This window comes from Camarhynchus parvulus, chromosome 18 (genome assembly GCF_901933205.1).
Source record: "Camarhynchus parvulus chromosome 18, STF_HiC, whole genome shotgun sequence".
Classification (NCBI taxonomy): domain Eukaryota; kingdom Metazoa; phylum Chordata; class Aves; order Passeriformes; family Thraupidae; genus Camarhynchus; species Camarhynchus parvulus.
Genome location: NC_044588.1, coordinates 8,772,190 through 8,790,068, shown reverse-complemented (window position 1 = coordinate 8,790,068; position 17,879 = coordinate 8,772,190). Strand labels below are relative to the sequence as shown.

At 44.0% G+C, this 17,879-nt stretch overlaps 2 protein-coding genes across 3 annotated transcripts in view; both read left to right on the top strand.

Annotated features, from left to right (window-relative positions):
• Positions 1-440: 440 nt before the first annotated feature.
• FN3K (fructosamine 3 kinase) lies at positions 441-10,060 on the top strand. Of its 2 annotated transcripts, XM_030962385.1 has the most exons (8): positions 441-453; positions 774-1,559; positions 3,824-4,003; positions 5,004-5,155; positions 6,410-6,501; positions 7,327-7,409; positions 8,235-8,357; positions 9,108-10,060. In XM_030962385.1, exons 3-8 carry the CDS (start codon positions 3,857-3,859, stop codon positions 9,444-9,446), a joined length of 936 nt encoding a protein of 311 aa, XP_030818245.1. In that variant the 5' UTR covers positions 441-453; positions 774-1,559; positions 3,824-3,856; the 3' UTR covers positions 9,447-10,060. The 2 variants fall into 2 exon arrangements, with proteins under 2 accessions (XP_030818245.1, XP_030818246.1); XM_030962386.1 differs by lacking the exons at positions 441-453; positions 774-1,559 and having other exon boundaries at positions 3,774-4,003.
• Positions 10,061-12,443: 2,383 nt separating this feature from the next.
• Positions 12,444-17,879, top strand: part of TBCD (tubulin folding cofactor D) — a 119,542-nt gene continuing 114,106 nt past the window's right edge. The window contains 4 exon segments of the mRNA XM_030962324.1: positions 12,444-12,615; positions 15,049-15,099; positions 15,299-15,396; positions 16,129-16,230. Of these exon segments, the coding sequence (XP_030818184.1) occupies positions 12,444-12,615; positions 15,049-15,099; positions 15,299-15,396; positions 16,129-16,230 (423 nt within the window).

Here is a 17,879-nt window from a genome sequence, read left to right as displayed (position 1 = left end):
AGCACATCCAGCCCCCGGCGGGAGGAGCGCCGAGTAATCGAGCGCCGCGGGAATGGCGGCGGCAGCGCCGGGAATGGACCGGGACTGACCGGCAGTGACCGGGACTGACCGTCCGGACCGACCGCGACGAACCAGGACTGACTGCCGGGCCAGAGGGCAGGATGGGTGGCCCGGGCCCCTCCCAGCTCCAGAGGACTGTTTGGTAAAAGCTTTCGCATCACACTACGTGAAAACACAGGAGTTGCGGTTGGAACGCGCTATAACAGGGATTCCCTGACTTCAGAAAACCCCAAACCAACCCCCAAACCTTACCACCGACACCACAGATAGGTCTTGAAAATGTGGAAGTTCTCGGAACCCAAAGTCCTGAGCACCCTAACTGGACTTAAATAGTAATTTTACTGCGAGCGAGAGGATGGACCCTTCCCAGCCGGATTATTCCGTGCCTGTATGGTGAGCTGGAACCCAGGCTGTGTGTGCCCACACCAACAGCAGCTATTCCCCATCCCTCCTGTGCGTTCCCCTCCTTTTCCGTGCTCGCTCCGCTGCTGTCGCGTCTCGGATTTGTGACCAGCTCTGCTGGGAGGTGGCCGCAGCTTTTCGGTGCAGCCCCGGAGCTCTGCACAGACCAGCTGCTGTTGGGTATTCTTTGGGTACTCATATATGCATATAAAATAGAATAATCACATTGCATCCTTACGAGATTTTGTTTCCTCGGGCAGCCAAGAGACTGGGTAATGTGAAATAACAAACCCTTTGCTTTTTTTTTAAAGCTTCTCTTGCCCGACTAGGACCCCAGGCTTTACTCAATCCATGTGGGATTGCTGCAGGAGCCAGGAGTGCTGCTCCAGCCTGTCCTTACCCTGTGTTTATCGTGGCTGGCAGGAGGAACAGAGACTCTGGCCTTGGGGACGGACACACGTCCGCGGAAATGCTCCCTCCAGCCAGGCATTCCTCCTGCATATCACACAAAGGGACCAGGCCGCTCATTGAGGAGGCCAAGGGTATAATTTGGAAGAAATGAACCAACGTAGCCGTTGTGTGCATGGCACAGAGCCGCTCATGCTACACCCGGACTGGGCGGGCAGGTATTAAAGTCTGGGTGTCTCCGACCCAGGTTTAACCCCGCGGAGCTGCAGGGAGCTGCAGTCTGAACACCCCGACAGCTCCATCGCAGCGTTTCCCGAGCTCCCCGGGCACTCTCAGCCCGGCGGGCGGAGCCTGCTCCTACCCGGGGACAGAGCCCGCAGGAATTCCTTCCACCGCACGGGGTTTGCGGGTTGGGCTTTCCCTGAAAGCAGACTTCTTCTGATGGCACTTTTCTTTAAACTCATGCACTGATTGCTCCAGGTCTGGCACTACTCTGACACTTTATTGGCCGGAATTTTTACACTCTCAGTGCTGATCCAGGAGGAACATCACAGACAACACACTGGGGACGCTGATATGAAACTGGGATGAAGCTGCACCAAAGGATTGTTATTACTGAGGAGGAGGAGGAGTCACACAATCCCTTCACACATGAAAGACTTGGCTTGAGTTATTCTTCCGCCTTTCAGGTAACAATTTTGTAGACAGATGTATCAGAAGACTTATATGACACTTAAAGGCTGAGTTCACATTCTTGGTATCTAATTCAGGTATATTTTTCTTCAAATTCTTATAAAGAAAGATAAAGCCAACCCTCCCCAGTTAAAGAAACCATTTCTAAAGAATCAGAAGAAATTATTTATTTTCCAGAAAGACTCAATTTATTTATTTTTGAAATAGTGTTCTTCAAGTCATGTTTCTTTTACCACAGTGTCTGTGGCATTTTTGTCCTAGAACTTTCTCATAGAGTGGTATGAAATGAAATTTATTCTTACAGGAAGTATTTAACCTACAAATTAATTCCCCAAAGTATTAAAAAACATACAAAACCATTTAGCAAATTAATTACATACACTAAACCTTGCTATGCATGGGCATAATAATTATAGATCCATTTTTTAGCTTAGTGAAATTTGTCCTTAAAAGTTACTGAGGGAACTTCACAAGGAATCCAAATGCACAATTGTAGCACTACAGAATTTATCACACTGTTGGTACAATTTAACAATCATAAATACATTGCTAAGTATATTTAATACATTTTATTGTATTGAACACATTTTAATTTTGTTTAATATATATTCATTGTGTTTAACGCATTTTAAGTACCTCTGCCTGAATATGCAGACCCATAACTCATTTTTATATTTTTAATGGTTTGCAAAAAATACAGGATTTTCTTTTACTTTTATTAGTAATTCACAGATTTCATGGAATTAAGAGTTGAATCTAATGGTATTTATCCCCTGTATAAAACCGCACAAAATAGTGAAACCAATGGTGTTGCGCACATCAGAAACTAAAATGCAGTATGAAAATCCAGCAGCAGAATGTCATGTCCTTTCAGTGGCATTGGATGTGTCATTCATCCCAAAACACCATTTCTGTGGTGAGCAAGCTCTAAAATAAGACTTCACCTTGTAATTTTTGTCAGTGTGGTACTTACATGGAATATGCGCTGCCATTAAACAGGAACCCGTGTGTTCGGGTCTGGAGGGCCACGGGGCGCTTGTGCTGAGAGGAGAACAGTGTCAGACTCCCGTCACACCGGGAGCTGGCCCCTCACGCCGGAACATCCCCTCACAGCAGGAACACCCCCTCATAACACCGGGAACAGCATCCCCTCACAGCAGGAACACCCCCTCATAACACCGGGAACAGCATCCCCTCACACCGGGAACAGCCCTTCATAACAACGGGAACAGCATCCCCTCATCCCCTCACACCGGGAGCACCCCCTCATAACACCGGGAGCAGCCTCTCCTCACACCGGGAGCAGCTCTCCATCACTGCAGGAACTGTTCCCTCACACCGGGAGCAGCGCCCCTCACAGCGGGAATAGCCGCCCCTCACACCGGGAGCAGCCCTCCATCGCTGCAGGAACAAGCTCCCCTCACACCAGGAGCAGCCGCCCCTCACACCGGGAGCAGCCCTCCATCGCTGTAGTAACAAGCTCCCCTCGCCCCGGGAACAGCTTCCCCACACCGGGAGCAGCCTCCCCTCACACCGAGAGCAGCCTCCCCTCACAGCGGGAGCAGCCCTCCATCACTGCAGGAACAAGCTCCCCTCACACCGGGAGCAGCTCCCCTCACACCGGGAGCAGCCCCCCTCACACCGAGAGCAGCCTCCCCTCACAGCGGGCCCCGGGGGTGCCGCTCACCCGCGCTGCGCCCGCAGGTCCCGTCCCGCAGCCCGGCCGGGATCTCCCCGTCCCCAGGCACTGTCCCGCACCGCAGGAATTCCCGCAGGGATCCTCGCCTGGCTCATCCTCCTCCCCGCATCCACCCGGCCGATTAGAGGATTTAATCACATCTCTTTGGGCTGAAGCTTTGGGTTTCACACCAAATGCCCCCGATACAGAGCCTGTGGCCATTCCTGCGGCTGCCTTCAGCTTCCCTCTAGCGGATCGGCCTAAAACCGCTCTTTCGCAGGCGATCCCGAGCTTCAGAGCGGCTCCAAACTACAAATACCAGCAGCTCCAGCACCGCTGAGAGGCCCCAGGACCCACCTCTCCTAGAATTAACCTCTCCAGGTTATTGTAGCAAATATTTATAAATAATTTTATTTTCCATGTATAGCTATAAAAGCAAAGCATTTTGAAACATTCTCTCTGGCTGAGCTATTTTTTAAGCTGTGTTCTTTAAATTTTTTTCTGTGGTGGGTGGCCCTTCCTACCTCATCGCAGAGTGACAGTGGCAGAAGGACCCAGACCTTTAATCCTGTTTCGCAGCAGGTTTAGCAGAGGAGCGGCTGCAGCAGCCTGGAAATGACCATGGAGAAGATCCTGAAGGCAGAGCTGAACACCAATCTCCTGAAGGCACTGGGGAGCTCTGGGGGAGGATGCATCAGCCAAGGCCAAACGTATGAGACAGACAGAGGACGGGTATTTGTGAAAATCAACCACAAACCTCAGGTCAATGCCAGCAGATCTTATGATTGCATAGAGATAGCTCTGTGATTGCATAGAGATAGCTTTTTATTTTAAAAGCAGCTGGTCGTTAATAATACATAATTATATCCGTTCTGAGTTTTCTTTTTAAAGCTGTGTCTATTTTATAACCAGAATTACTGTAGCAGGTTTGGTTAGTGTGAAATGTAGTGTAATGCAATGTGATAACCCTCAACAGCAGGAGTGAGCTGTAATTCCTGTGAAAAGGAGGCCAAGCACAAAGCTGTTACTGTGGTACTTGGAGTTTGGAAAAGCCCAGAGCTGACTTTGCATTCACTGCATTCCTTTTCATGTTCCACTTGGGAGGATTGATAATGGGAGGGCACAAACAGGGGCCAGTGCTAAAACTCATGTATTATCTTTAAAGCTACAGAAATTTCAAACCTCCCCATTGCTTTTGGCATTTCTAAAAGTAAAACTCTTGCAGCTTCTCAAGCCAAACTCTTGACTGCTACTAAATGAATACTCAACTGCTTTTTGTAACACCAGAGTGCATCAGAAATTTGCTTTATTCATATCAAAATCATCCTAAATTGCTGTGAAAAACAGCACCTTTTCTTCAAAAACGCAGAGCACCTGATGAGTATTTGTGCAGTCATCTCCATCCAGTGGCCTGTGGAGAAAGAAGAACCAGTTTAAGGGCTCAATGTCACCTCATTTAACCATGGCCACATTATCCTCAGAGGTGCTGTTGCATCCAGGTAGTTTGGGGTCTTCATAAGCAGCTGGAAATCAGGGTAACATGTGGCATATCCTACAACCCTGGAATGAATTTGGGGAAAAAAAATGAAGTTAGGGTTAAGGCCCTTAAGTCTTCCTATGTGGAATGAAGCCTTGCTGCAGCTCTCTCCTTTTACCAAGAGGAATTAACTCCTTAGCACTTTGTCAAAAGTCTGTTTTTTTTTCAAAGTACTCATTGTAGACATCCATAGTTTAGCCCAAGGATATTCTTATTCCTTGACAGGCTAGAAAAATGTTTGAAGGGGAAATGGCAAGTTTGGAAGCCATTCAGAAAACCAATATTGTGAGAGTGCCTCAGCCCATCAAAGTGATTGACCTGCCTGGAGGAGGAGCCATGTTTGCCATGGAGTACCTAAAGATGAAGCACCTCAACAAGTATGTCCATGCAGCTCTTTTTACTGTGTTATGGGACACATTTTTTAAAATGTTTTACAGTCAGCCAGGAAACTTCATGACCAGAGTTGCTTTATTCTCTCAGAGACAGAACTTCTCTCTCAAGATCTGTGGTTCTCTGTGTACATATTAAAATACATATGTATGTGTGTATGTATCTGTATATGTGTGTACACACTCCTTGTCCATATTTTGCTTTACCGGCACTAGAAATGCTGTCACTGCTCATTTGTGTGCTGCTCCACGTGTGCTGAGATGCTGCTGCACTGAATTTAATCACAGCTGAGTTTAGCTCATCGTTCTCTCATGAGATTTTTCACTGGAGTTTCTTTTCCCAGCCCAACAGGTTTCTTTAACCTTACAGGCTGCTTAGTTCTTTGAAACCTCTGCTTCTCTCTGTAGAATCTTCCAGTATGATTTAAGCCATGATTAAGTTAAGATGACATGAATCTGCATTTCATCTCTCAGCCAACCTGAACATGGAATTCAGGAGTCACGTGTTGCTGAAAACAGATTTTCAGGAGCACTGCTGTGTTCCAGGCCTCCATATGGGAAGAGTGTCATTCCTATGGCTCTTCTGGCAGCTGCTTATCCAACCCATCTATTTTATTTCAGACAATAATGACAATTCCACAGCCTTCACAAACAGTTTATTCTAATCCATCCCACTGTTTCTAGAAAGGATTTTCCAGTGTCTAACCTTAGTCCTTTTGGTTGTAATTTTAAATCCCCCCCACTTCCCCCCCATTCTGGGAATTGAGAAGAAATTAGTTTCTGTCCTTGAAACTCCTGTTAAGATACATGTGGAATATTTAACTGGTTTTTAGTTGTCTAAAACTAAACTAGGCTGCCTAATGGCCTCCAGCATTAGGCAGCCTCGATTCAATCTCTGCCAATGGCTTCTTTTCAGACTTACCTTTTAGCTGCTGTTCAGCTGATTTGGAAGGGTAAAGCCAACAGGAGATACCATGTTCTGTTCTCTGCTGATAGTGGGACTGATAAGGAGGAGCACACCATCCTCCTCCCTTTCTGCTCCTGTTTACACAACCTTGTGTACTCTTTACCTTTCTTGCAGGAGCATTTAGTGTGTTGGTTGTATTATCTGTGTCGTCAGAGCTGTTGTCATTTGCTCCCTGTTAGGTTCTTGTGAAATTGATTATAATTGAGGGGGTTTTTTTTTGGTATAATATTTGTTCACTTGTTTCAGTTTGATTTTGGTTTATTTTGCTCCTACAGATACTCTTCAAAGCTGGGAGAGCAGATAGCAGAACTTCATCTTTATAACCAGAAACTTGGAGAGAAGCTGAGGACTGAGGGAAGCACAATTGGTAAAGCATTGTTGTAATGTACTAAACCAAAGAGGAAGCAATTCCTTTGGCTGTGGTGCAGCATTGCTTTTAACTTTCCTAAGTCAAGCTGACAATTTGGACTCTTCTTCACTGTCATGCACTCTCTTAAAATGTTCTTGAGCTTACAGAAATCCCATTTTTTACTTGCTGTTGGTTTAGAAAATTAACTGATTACAGAATATTGTCCCTTACTAAATGCAGAATTAAGTTCTCCTTTAAAGATGTTGGGGATGCCATTTTTGAACTCAAATAAGTAGCAAAATATTCAAAAATTTCTGCTCCTCAAAGTGAATTAAAACATGAATGAAAAGAAAAATCAGCTATATAAAGAATTATTTTGAGTTGGTACTGTTAAAATCTGAAGTGCCAGTCTGTATCTGTATTGTTCCCATGACTTCAGAGTGGGCTGGGTCTGACTCTTAGTGGTGGACAAATTATAATTCATTATTTTTGAGTGAAGGCCAAATTACTGGCAGATCCCAAAAAATCTGTGAATCAAACCCAAGCTACATTTAATGGCAACATGTCCAAATGCCAGAAGAGCAGATTGTGACTCTGTATCTGGGCTCCTTTCCTGAATGTCCAGCTCCTTCATCCAAAGCAAACTCACTGTCTGTGACTCACTATGCCTCCATTTCCAGCATCTTCAAATCCAAAAGATTTCTTTCTAGCTTTAGAAAGGGTTGTGATCATGAAATAAGTGTAATTCATTGCTTAAAGTTATTTTTCCTACCTTAAGTTCTGTGTTTGCAAACTTTACCATGTAAATATCTCAAATCCTCTAATATTTATTTTGTTCTGTAGGAAAAGGAGCTGGTCACTCCGAGGCCCAGTTTGTGGATAAGTTTGGATTCCATACAGCCACTTGCTGTGGTTACATCCCACAGGTATGGTCTGTTCCACAGCTGTGAAAGCCAGCAGGCACTTGGAGAGGTCTGGAAACTCCTCATAGCTGACCTTGCTCCATTTGTCTGCTGCTTTCTGACCACAGCTTTGCTTTCCCTGTTCCATCCCTGTTCCCTGGTACTGTCTGTGGCCAGCAGGCATGGTGGGTTGAGTGAGAATTTGGAATGAAGTGGTGGTTCTTTAGCTGGGTGATATTTAAAAAATCAGTGTCCCTTCACATACCATATCTTGGTTTTATTAACCCCTACTCCATGGATCTCTGCACTGCTTTTGGAGAGCATCATCATGTAACAGCTCATGAGACATTGGAAAGGACTCTTGGAGAGAAAAAGGCTCTTGGAGATAATTCCACCATTTTCTGGCTCTGCACATCTCAGAATTTCATTCTACAACAACTGAATGAACCTTCAGTATCTCAAACTGTTTGCTAGGTACAACTTTTCACCAAATTAGAAATGTGTTACCCAGTAAAAATGAATGAATACTTCTACATTTTCAGAAAGATTTGAAACAGGACATTGAACAACTGAAATGATCTCACTAGAAACTCTCCCTCTAAAATACATTTAACAATGAGAATGAATGAAAATAGCCAGAATCTCAACTTATATTAAAGAAAGCCCCATCAAAGTGTGGTGGGGAGCAGCAGTCCCAAAACAAAACATCTGATGTTGCTGTGCATTGGTCACACTGACATTGTCCAGGCCATTGTGTCAGCACTGAATGTTTTAACTGGATCTCTCTTATTGACACTGAATGAATGTGTGTTAAAATTGTGTGTGACCAACCTGTGCTGTATTTTCCAGGTGAATGAGTGGCAGAGTGACTGGCCATCCTTCTTCATCCGTCACCGACTCCAGGCTCAGCTGGATTTGATTGAAAAGGATTATGGAGACAGAGAAGCCAGAGAACTCTGGTCACAGCTGAAAGTATGAACCATGTTTTAAATCTGTTTCCTAGAATTTCAGAAAATGTGTATCAGTGGGATTGTAAAGGTGTTTTATAAGGGATTTACCCAGCTTGGAATGAAGAGCAGGGTCTGGATGAGCTTCACAGTGGGTCCAGCAACACTGTCAGCTGAACACAGTTCCTGTTACTCTTTCAATTTTATAGATAGTGGAAAAAAAAACCCCTGTAATTCAGCATTAACATTTATTTCTGAGAATACAGCTAGTAGTAATAATAATATGGTAAATCCTAAGAGCTTGGTGTTATGAAGTGGGTGAAATTCTGCTGCCTGGACAGATTTGTATCTTACCTGGCCCAGGCTGAGGCTGGTTCAGGCCATGTTCCATGCAACACTCAGGGAACACCAGGGATGTTCCCCCTCTCTTCTGTTCATTGGTCCAGATGCTTACTGCAATCCTTTTTGCCATTGAAACTTTCTCATTTAAATGAAATTATTTTATATTTCTCATGACAGTCAACAGTATCCATGTCTAGAAAAAATACATCAGTACCAGCTGTTGATACCAGACTGTGAATTAAATGCTTTGCTGAGCTCTGTCAAGAACAATCCAGAACATTTATCACTGGCTTGTTCTTGTTGACATCAGTGTCTATGAGGGCTGAACACAGGCAGCATTTGGCCACCTCAGGCTCTAACATACTGCAGTACTTTTATTTTATTTATTATTTTCTTCAAAAGTCTTGTTACATGTCTGTTTATGCTTTTTCAGCCAAAGATTCCGGAAATGTTCTGTGATGTGGAAATTGTTCCTGCTCTCCTGCACGGGGACCTGTGGGCAGGGAATGTGGCTGAGGATGACTCCGGACCGATTATCTTTGACCCTGCCTGCTTCTATGGCCACTCAGAATTTGAGCTGGCCATTGCTGGGATGTTTGGGGGGTTCAGCAGCTCTTTTTTCTCTGCCTATCACAGTAAAATACCCAAAGCTCCAGGGTTTGATAAACGGAACAAGTTGTATCAGCTCTTTAATTACATCAACCACTGGAACCATTTTGGGACAGGGTACAGGGGCTCTACCCTAAACATGATGAGGAAACTTCTGAAGTAACCAGGTACATTTGAGAAATTCTGACACAGTCCCCTAGGAATGAGCAGTCTTTGCTCATCCCCAGTACCACAAACTCAGAACTGGTGGTAAAACACCTGATATGGGGAAGGTTTAATGCACTTTGAGCCTCACTAACTAAAAGCAATTGTGTAATCTTTAACTTGGGCACTGGTTTCCCTGCAGATTCCTCCCTGCTGGAGGAAAGGGCTGCACTGTTTGTCAAGGCTCCAGTGGCCTGGAAAGCAGCACAGTCAGCCTGCCCTTGCTCCTCTCTCCCCTCTGTGCTGTGCTCCCACAGCTGTTCCACAGCAGCATCTTCCCAGTGCTGCTGCTGCTCCAGCTGCACTTTGTTATGGGGAGCTGCAGTTGTGGGACAGAGGTGCTGGAACCAAGTTCTTGTGTCTGCCTTTGTTAGTTCTGGTTTCGTTTTCTGTCTGTTCCCCACCCTTTCCCCATGAATATTTCCATGGTCTTCTGTTTCCCTTTCCTTTTGCCTGTCAAATGTCCTAATCCAAAATTTCAGTCAGATTCTGTGAATCTGAAAACATTCTCTGTTTAATTTAATGAGCAGACAAGGCCCTTTGGCTGCATTTGGCAAACAGATGTAATTAATAATATTTCTAATATTTATTTTAATTTAATGTAATTTACTCACATTCATTTTTCCCTTGCTAGAGGAACTGAAATTCCAGTGCTATTTTCTAGAAGGATGTCTAGTTCCTTGGTAATTAACTGTACAGTCAGAAGTAGGTTATTACCACTCAAAGTTGATAATAGGATTTCATCATTTTACTGTGATATTTCAGTGTGTTGTACTACAATAGTAACAAATTTAAATAATTTTGTAAAAACACAGCAAAATGTTGGAGGGAGGTGGCTGGGCGAGAGGAAGCACCTGTGGCTGCTGGGTTGGTTGGTGCTTGATGTATTTTCAATTTTAGAAAATGAGTGCAGTGGGCAAAGCTGGTCTGTTGTGCCACCACTGGGTCATGGAAGGAACAGTGTCAAATCTGATGGATTTGTCAGGGGTGTTATTGTTCCTTACTGCTTTATTTTTACAGAAAACACAGGCAGTGGGAATTTGGGGAGAAAAGTGTTCAGCAAAGACACTGGTGTTCAATCTGAGCTAGGGTACCTTAGTGACTCTGGGGGATTTTAATGCAAGTGGCAAGGAGAGTAAAAGTAAGTGCAGTCCCAAAAATATGGATTAGAATGTTTGGGTGAGAATGACTTGAGTATTCAGACTTCAGATGGTTGGCATGACTAATACTAAAGTATTATATTCAAAATTGCTCAGATATATTTAGACTTTTCTTAACTTTAAGCTATAAAGATTTAATTAAGTTTAAAATTTGATGTTGTAATTGGTTTAAAACAATGCACTTTTCTCTCTGTAAATATAATACAAATAGTGAAAAATTTTTGCTTCCTTTGAATCAGGGGAATCTGTCACAGTTGGTTATAAAACTTAACAGAACTAAAGCAGTGGAAAAGAACTGAAACAGTGGAAAAGTGGAACAGTGGAGTTTGGGATTGTGGCTGATGGCTGGAAGATCTAGGTCTGAGCAAAGTGCATGTGCACTGGTGTTTATGGATGTGAACAAACCAACCTGTATCACACTGGGAGCTACTTGTGAACTTAAATTTCTTCTCAAATAAAACACTTGCCTTGCAGAAACCCAGTGTTCTGTGTACATGTGGTTTGTGGCTGTGGTTTGATTGAATGAATTTGAGCCTGAAAATAAAATATTTGGGTGTGGATGGAGCGGCTGGGTAGCAGAAAGGAGTAACTTACCTGTTGTGACATCCTTGAATTTCCTGTAGAATCAGTGGGGCTGTAGGGTTCCAGTGTTTCCAGTGTGTGAGGTTTAGGCTGTGATATGAACCATGCAATGCAGGTTCTGGTGTGGGTTGGGTAAGGAATGGAAGTCATGCATGACAGCTCCATCCAGCTGTCTCCCACACACCTTGTGTGGTTGTCCCCATCCTTGTCCTTTGTCCCTGGGGTCCCTGTGCCCAGGTCTCCATCCCTGTTCCCTCACCTGAGGGTCCCGATCTCCATCCTCACCCAGTGCTTGGGTGCCCATGCCCGTGTCCCCATCCTTGTCCCATCACCAGGACCCCAGAGTTGGTGTCCCCAGGGTTGATGTCCCTATCTCCAGCCTAGATGTTCCCATCCCTGACGGGTGTCCCCGTGGTTGTGTCCCCATCTCCAGTAGGTCTTCTTGTTTCCACTGGGTGTTCCTTGGCTGGATGTCCTCATCCTCAGTGGGTGTTCCTGTCCCCAGGGTGGGTGTCACCATCTCCGGTGGGTGTCACCATCTCCGGTGGGGGTCCCCAAGTTGGATGCCCCTATCCCCAGTAGGGATTCCTGTCCCCAGGGTGGGTGTCACCGTCCCTGGTGGGTATTCCCAAGCTGGATGCCCCCATCCCGAGTGTGTGTCCCCATCCCGGGTGTGTGTCCGTATCCCCGGTGTGTGTCCGTATCCCCGGTGTGTGTCCCCATCCCGGGTGTGTGTCCCTATGCCCGGTGTGTGTCCCCAGGCCGTGTCCCCACATCTCCCCCCCGCCCCGCGGAGGGGCCGGGCCCGCGCTCGGAGGCGGCGCTGGCGCCTTTGGTCCCTCCTGGCGGCCCGTAGCTGGGCGGTGGCGGCGCGCGGGGCGGGCCCGGGGCGGCAGCGGGCGCTTGTCCCGCGTGTTCTCTTGTCCTGGCTATCGCCTGTCCCGGTTATCGCCTGTCCCGGTTGTCGCTTGTGCCGGGTGGTCGCACCGCGCCGGGCCGGAGGGGCGAGGCCGGCGGCTCCGGGAGCCCGCGGTGCGGGCGGGCGGCGGAGGCCGGTAGGGCCGGGCGGGGCCGCGGGAGGGGCCGCGGGAGGGGCGCGGCGGCCGCATGGCGGGGCCGGGCGGGGTGAGCGGGGCGGCGGGACCGGCCCTGCCCGCGCCCTGAGCGGGGCGGAACCGACCCTTCCTCTGTCACTGCAGCGCCGGGCCCCGGCCATGGAGGGAGCGGGGCGGGAGCCGGAGGAGGGCGAGGAGCCGGCTGCCATCAGCGCCAGGAACATCCTGGACAGCTTCACCGAGAGCCGCGAGGTCGCGGAGCTCATCGGGAACCTGCGGGAGGTCTTCGCGGAGCTGGTGACAAGGGAAATGGCCGTGGAACGGTTCATAGGTAAGCACGGCAGCCAAAGGGAGTGGTCCTGCTCCTGCATGACACAAACGTTTTATTATGTATGATTCATTTTGTTATTGCTGAATACCAAAAAGGGACCAAACCGCTAATTTTTGGGTCAGTGATAATGCTGGAACTTTATCAACAGGTAATTCAGATGTGTTTTTTGCTCATTTTGTTTTCCATATAGATATTCTTTTATTACCTGGTATTTAACTACTGTAAATGAAAACTTAGGTCTTAAATTCCAGAAATCTGAATTCTGACTCGTGCTGGGCCTTCAGTTTCCTGTTCAAATTCAGGCCATAATTTAGTTAAAAGTTTGTATGTCTGTCGAATAAAACAACTCTGTTACTCATGGAAACACACACATTTTGGGCTTTAAAGTATCAATTTCCTATTTACCTTTTCATTTCAAGGGAAATGTGAAGAGTAGCTGTGTCCATGCAGATCATGTTTGTTTTTCCAAGTGGAGGTAACTTGGTTTGACTTTTGTGCCCCCTAAGGAAAGCTGTCCTGCCCCTGGGTCTCAGCTGAGTGTGGAGGGGCCACAGTGAGGTGCATGTAGCAGTGTCCTGGGTGACCAGCCTGTTTCAAGGCACATCTGTGTGTTGGGTCAATATTCTGATGAGGTGATTTGCAAAAGTTCATTCAGGGCTTCGTGTATTTGCAAACTGAATTTAGCAGAGTGGCATTTTGCAAGGATTTTTGTGAAGGATGGTGAACTTGCAAAACTCACAGTCAAAATATTGACCCAGCAGCTTTGTTTTTGACAACAAGAAATGAGGTGGGCAAACAGTATAGCAGAACCCCCCAAATCTGGAGATCTGACCCTGCAGAAGTTTCACAGTAGCATTATTGTGGTTGGCTGAACTGACTGTTCCATCTGAATGATGGACATGAAACTGCTCAGACAGAAGGAACTCTTCTTGCTGAAGTTTTTCAGCATCACAGAGGAAATGTCAGATGCAGTGGGACAGGAAAAACCATTGCTAGAAAGATCACCTTGCTGTGCCTCTCTGTCACATCATGTGGAGTGTTTCTTTGCATTTAAATTCTATTTATGAGCTTTCTGCCTGTATATCACTGCCCAGTAAATATGGGCTCAATATACTTAAAAAAGGTGTTGTGGTTCAGTACTGGGTTATAATATTTATAACCCAAGTGTCATTGATCCTTCTTGGACAAAATGTCCCAAACCTGCCAAGAGGCTCAGTGTGTGAGTTAGAACACTGACACTTAGGGAACACCTTTTATCTGGGATCAGTGAATGCAGTGATCACCTCTTCCAGAGGCTTTTGATGAAAGTTTCCAAAGCATTCAGAAAAACTCATGATGCTCATTTTGTGATTCACCATTAGAAACAGAAGTTTGAGAAACTGTTTAATCTGCAACTACAATTTTGTAGGAAAATATAGGAAGATCTTTTTTGAAATAATAGTTTTAGAGCATCTGGTTTAGGTTCATTCTCTTCAGCTTTTATATTTAGGGTTTTATTTTATCTTTGCCAGGCTGTGACCTGGGAAAAGAATTTGCTCCTCAATCCCACTTCTGCTGGAAAGCTGTTGCTTTGGTGTTGGAATTTGTGTTCGCTGGTTCTGCTGTTTGTGTGCAGCATTAATTCAGGTGGGAAGTCAGGGATGATTAGGAGCTGAAGTTTCCCTCTGGATGCTGTTCTGGTGTCCCAGTGGAATTGCACAGGGGTGCTGTTGGTTGGTCTGGTGTCTGAAAGTGATGGTGCAGTGTCATCCACTGGTCAACTGCAGCACTGTTGGCCTTGAGTCATGTCTTCAGTGTAAATGCTGATGTGTCAAGCAGAGAAAAAGGACAGAGAGCAAAGTGGTTTGTGAGAGAAACAAATACAGAAAAGGGGAGCTTAAGGAGGTTTTGGTTTTCTAATTCAAAAGCTGCTTTCTGACCAAATAACTAAAATGAGCCAGGCAATCTCCAGTGCCACACTAGATCACTTAATGATCTCCTTGGGAATCCAGCTTTCATTTCTGTAGCTGTTTTTTGTTGATTCTGGATTTAAATTGAAAAGCTTTTGTGTCTGAAAGTTGTTCTTTTTTCAATACTCCTTTTCAATTTGTCTTTTCTTGAGTCAGTATCCAAAAGGAGAGACTGTGTTACTGGCAGCAAAATAGAGTAAGGGATATGAACAGTTTTGAGGAGCACAGTGGTAAGAGCTGCAGTTTGTTTGTTGAAGTTTAAATTTGTTAAGGATTCTTTGCTCTTTGCTGAACAATTCCCTGTGTTCTATTTCAAAATAGGAAACTGGCTCTGAGGGTTGTGAGGAGCACTCTCATTGCAAAATGTTACTTGTGGGAGGTTTGTCCAGAGAAATTGGACAGACTCCTGGGAGTGGATTGATGGCACAGTTAAGACCTGGAAGAGCCTTGAAGTAGTTTATTACAGATATCCTTTTATTTTCAGGTATAATGGACAAGTACCAGGAGCAGCCTCACCTTTTGGATCACCATTTAGGTAGGAATGTCAGCCTTAAATAATTGTTGTGTCTATACTTAAAAATCTGTTACTCTGGAAGATCTGGGTTTACATTACAGGATTGCTGTGGCTGATAGTATTTCCATTTTATAATTGTTGTCTCACTCTGTTCTATCAGAAGTACAAGAAACTCTGTGACCTGCATGTAGCCTCACTGGTTTTTCTCTCCTTTCACTAGAGGGGATGATGAATTCCTTGTTGGAGATAGTATGGGACAGTGCATCTCCTCCCCCACTAGTTCACCTGGCTTTTAAATTTCTCTACATCATTACAAAGGTAAAAAAATCCTAAATTTAATGTTCTTTAACTGAAATTTGTAAGTTATGAATATTTTCTTTGTTATTTTCAAAAATATAAAATAAATGTGTTGAATGTGATTAAATATTTTAAACTGCACTGTGAAAGATTAATTCTCTTGTTTCCCATTTTCATGATAGCTTATGTTATTTAAGGATCCAAATTAGTAAAAATCCAGGTCTGAATGTAAAAGAAATTGCAGACATGGAGGTACTGAGTGATGAAACATGAGTTATAACGTTGAAAAGCAAAGTGGGATGAACAGTTCGATGGATGTGGAATTTACATTTGAGCACAAGGAAATATTTTTGGGCTGTAAGGGCTGAGCCCTGGAACAGGTGGCTCAGAGAGGTGGTGGGGCCTCCATCCCTGGGATACTGGACACCCCATGGACGTGGTCCTGGGCACCCTGCTCGGTGTCCCTGCTTTACCAGGAGGGCTGGACTGGACAATCTCCAGATGTCCCTTGTTTTAAAGTTAATTATCATCTCATGAATTCTTCATAACTTTGTAAAAACACAAAGTTATATATCACAATTAAACACCAAGTTAAATATCACAAGGTCTTTAAGACTTTGATTGCAGGCTTACTCTCCTTATGACACGAGGATCCTAATGAAGAAATTCCTCCAAGGGTCTTTCCTTTCCCCTCAGTGTGTGCTGGTGCTGGATGGGTTCTGAAATTCTGAATTCTGGAACTTTCTGCTTTAGGTGAGAGGCTACAAACGTTTCCTGCCCCTGTTCCCTCACGAAGTCAGGGACCTGCAGCCTGTTTTGGATATGCTTGCAAAGCAGAACCCAAGAGACCCTGAGGTGAGCACTTGCTGTACTTTTTGTTCAGCTTTTATGTCTCCAGTGGAAAAAGCTGAAGGAAAAAAATTGGGAAAAAGTAGATAAAGCACTGACAGACCCTGTCTGGTGTTAACACCTGGATTTGGTGTGAAAACCATCATCTTGTCACAGGAGAAATATCCTCCCCAAGGAGAGGTTTTGGTGTTCTTTCATGGGATTTGTTCCAAGGATTTAGAAGCAGCGGCAGTAGAGGTGCAAGTAGAATCTTTAAGCACTCATGTAAGGAACACATTGATTGTAACAAGAGTAAGAAGAAGGGCAGTGAAAGTATTAAATCTCTAAAATGAGTAACTGATAAATCATCCTGTCTGACTCCAGGATACTGTAGTTTATATTCTTATATTTTTAAATAAGGAAAAAGAACTCCTGAGAGCTGCTTAAGATAGATGAATTTTAAGTGACATCCTTATCAATTATAAGTAACAAAAATAAGGGATTTGAAGACAATAATTGTATTGCTGCTCTAAATTAAAGCTTTTTTAAAAGAAACATCAATTCTGACACTTTGTTGCTGTAGGTGTACAGCTTTAAATCTTGAAAAACTTCCTTATTTCTTCAGAAGTTGTTGTGGTAAACCCATGAAAGCAACACATAAGAAGTTAAGGAGAAAAACATGCTTATGTTATATTTGTGAGTGGAGGCACAGATAGGCCAAGGGAAGGAAAAACAGGAGAATGGGAAGGTGCAGGTTTCCTTTGGGAAGGAAACAAGGTTGCCTAGATTTCTGACTGGGGGGAGGGTCCATGAATTTTGTTACAGTTTTGCTGTTTGGGATCCCTTGTAGCTCTGTCTCCTCTGGAGTTTCAGGGCGCTCATATTCGGAGTTTCTTCGTGCTCATCTTTGGAAGTTCCTTGGAGCCAGAGGGTAGTTTGTGCTCTTGGCAATTCACGTTGCAGAAAATGAAGTAAAATACCTTTGTTTTACCATTCCTGTCACAACATTTCTCTTCACAGAGAAAAGCAAGGCACAATTCTTCCCAGGAATATTTCTGGGTTTCACATTCTCTGAACATCAGAGAAAAAACCAAACAATTCTTATCTCATTTGCTGCGCCTGTGTTTTTCACAAGTAAAATACGTTGTAAAAGACTGTTTACCTGAAGAAAATTAATAATTGAATTCTAATGTGTTTTTAATTCACTGACCAATTAAATCCAGGTGTGTGTGTGTCGCTGGCAGTCACAAAAATTCTGTGCACTAGAGTGCAGTTTGAGTGCTTAGCAGATTCAGTTTAGATGTAATATAATGTAATATAGTATAGAATAATATAATAATATATATAATATAAATTATATTATGTAGTATAGAATATCATAATGTAATATAGTATAGAATAACATAATAATACATATGTAATGTATAGTATAGAATAATATAATAATATATATAATAATACAGTATAGAATATGATAATATATATTATAGAATATATATAATACAGTATAGAATTATATAATATAATATGATATAACATAACATAACATAATATAATATAATATAACATAACATAACATAACATAACATAACATAACATAAAATAACGTAATATAATATAATATAATATAATATAATATAATATAATATAATATAATATAATATAATATAATATAA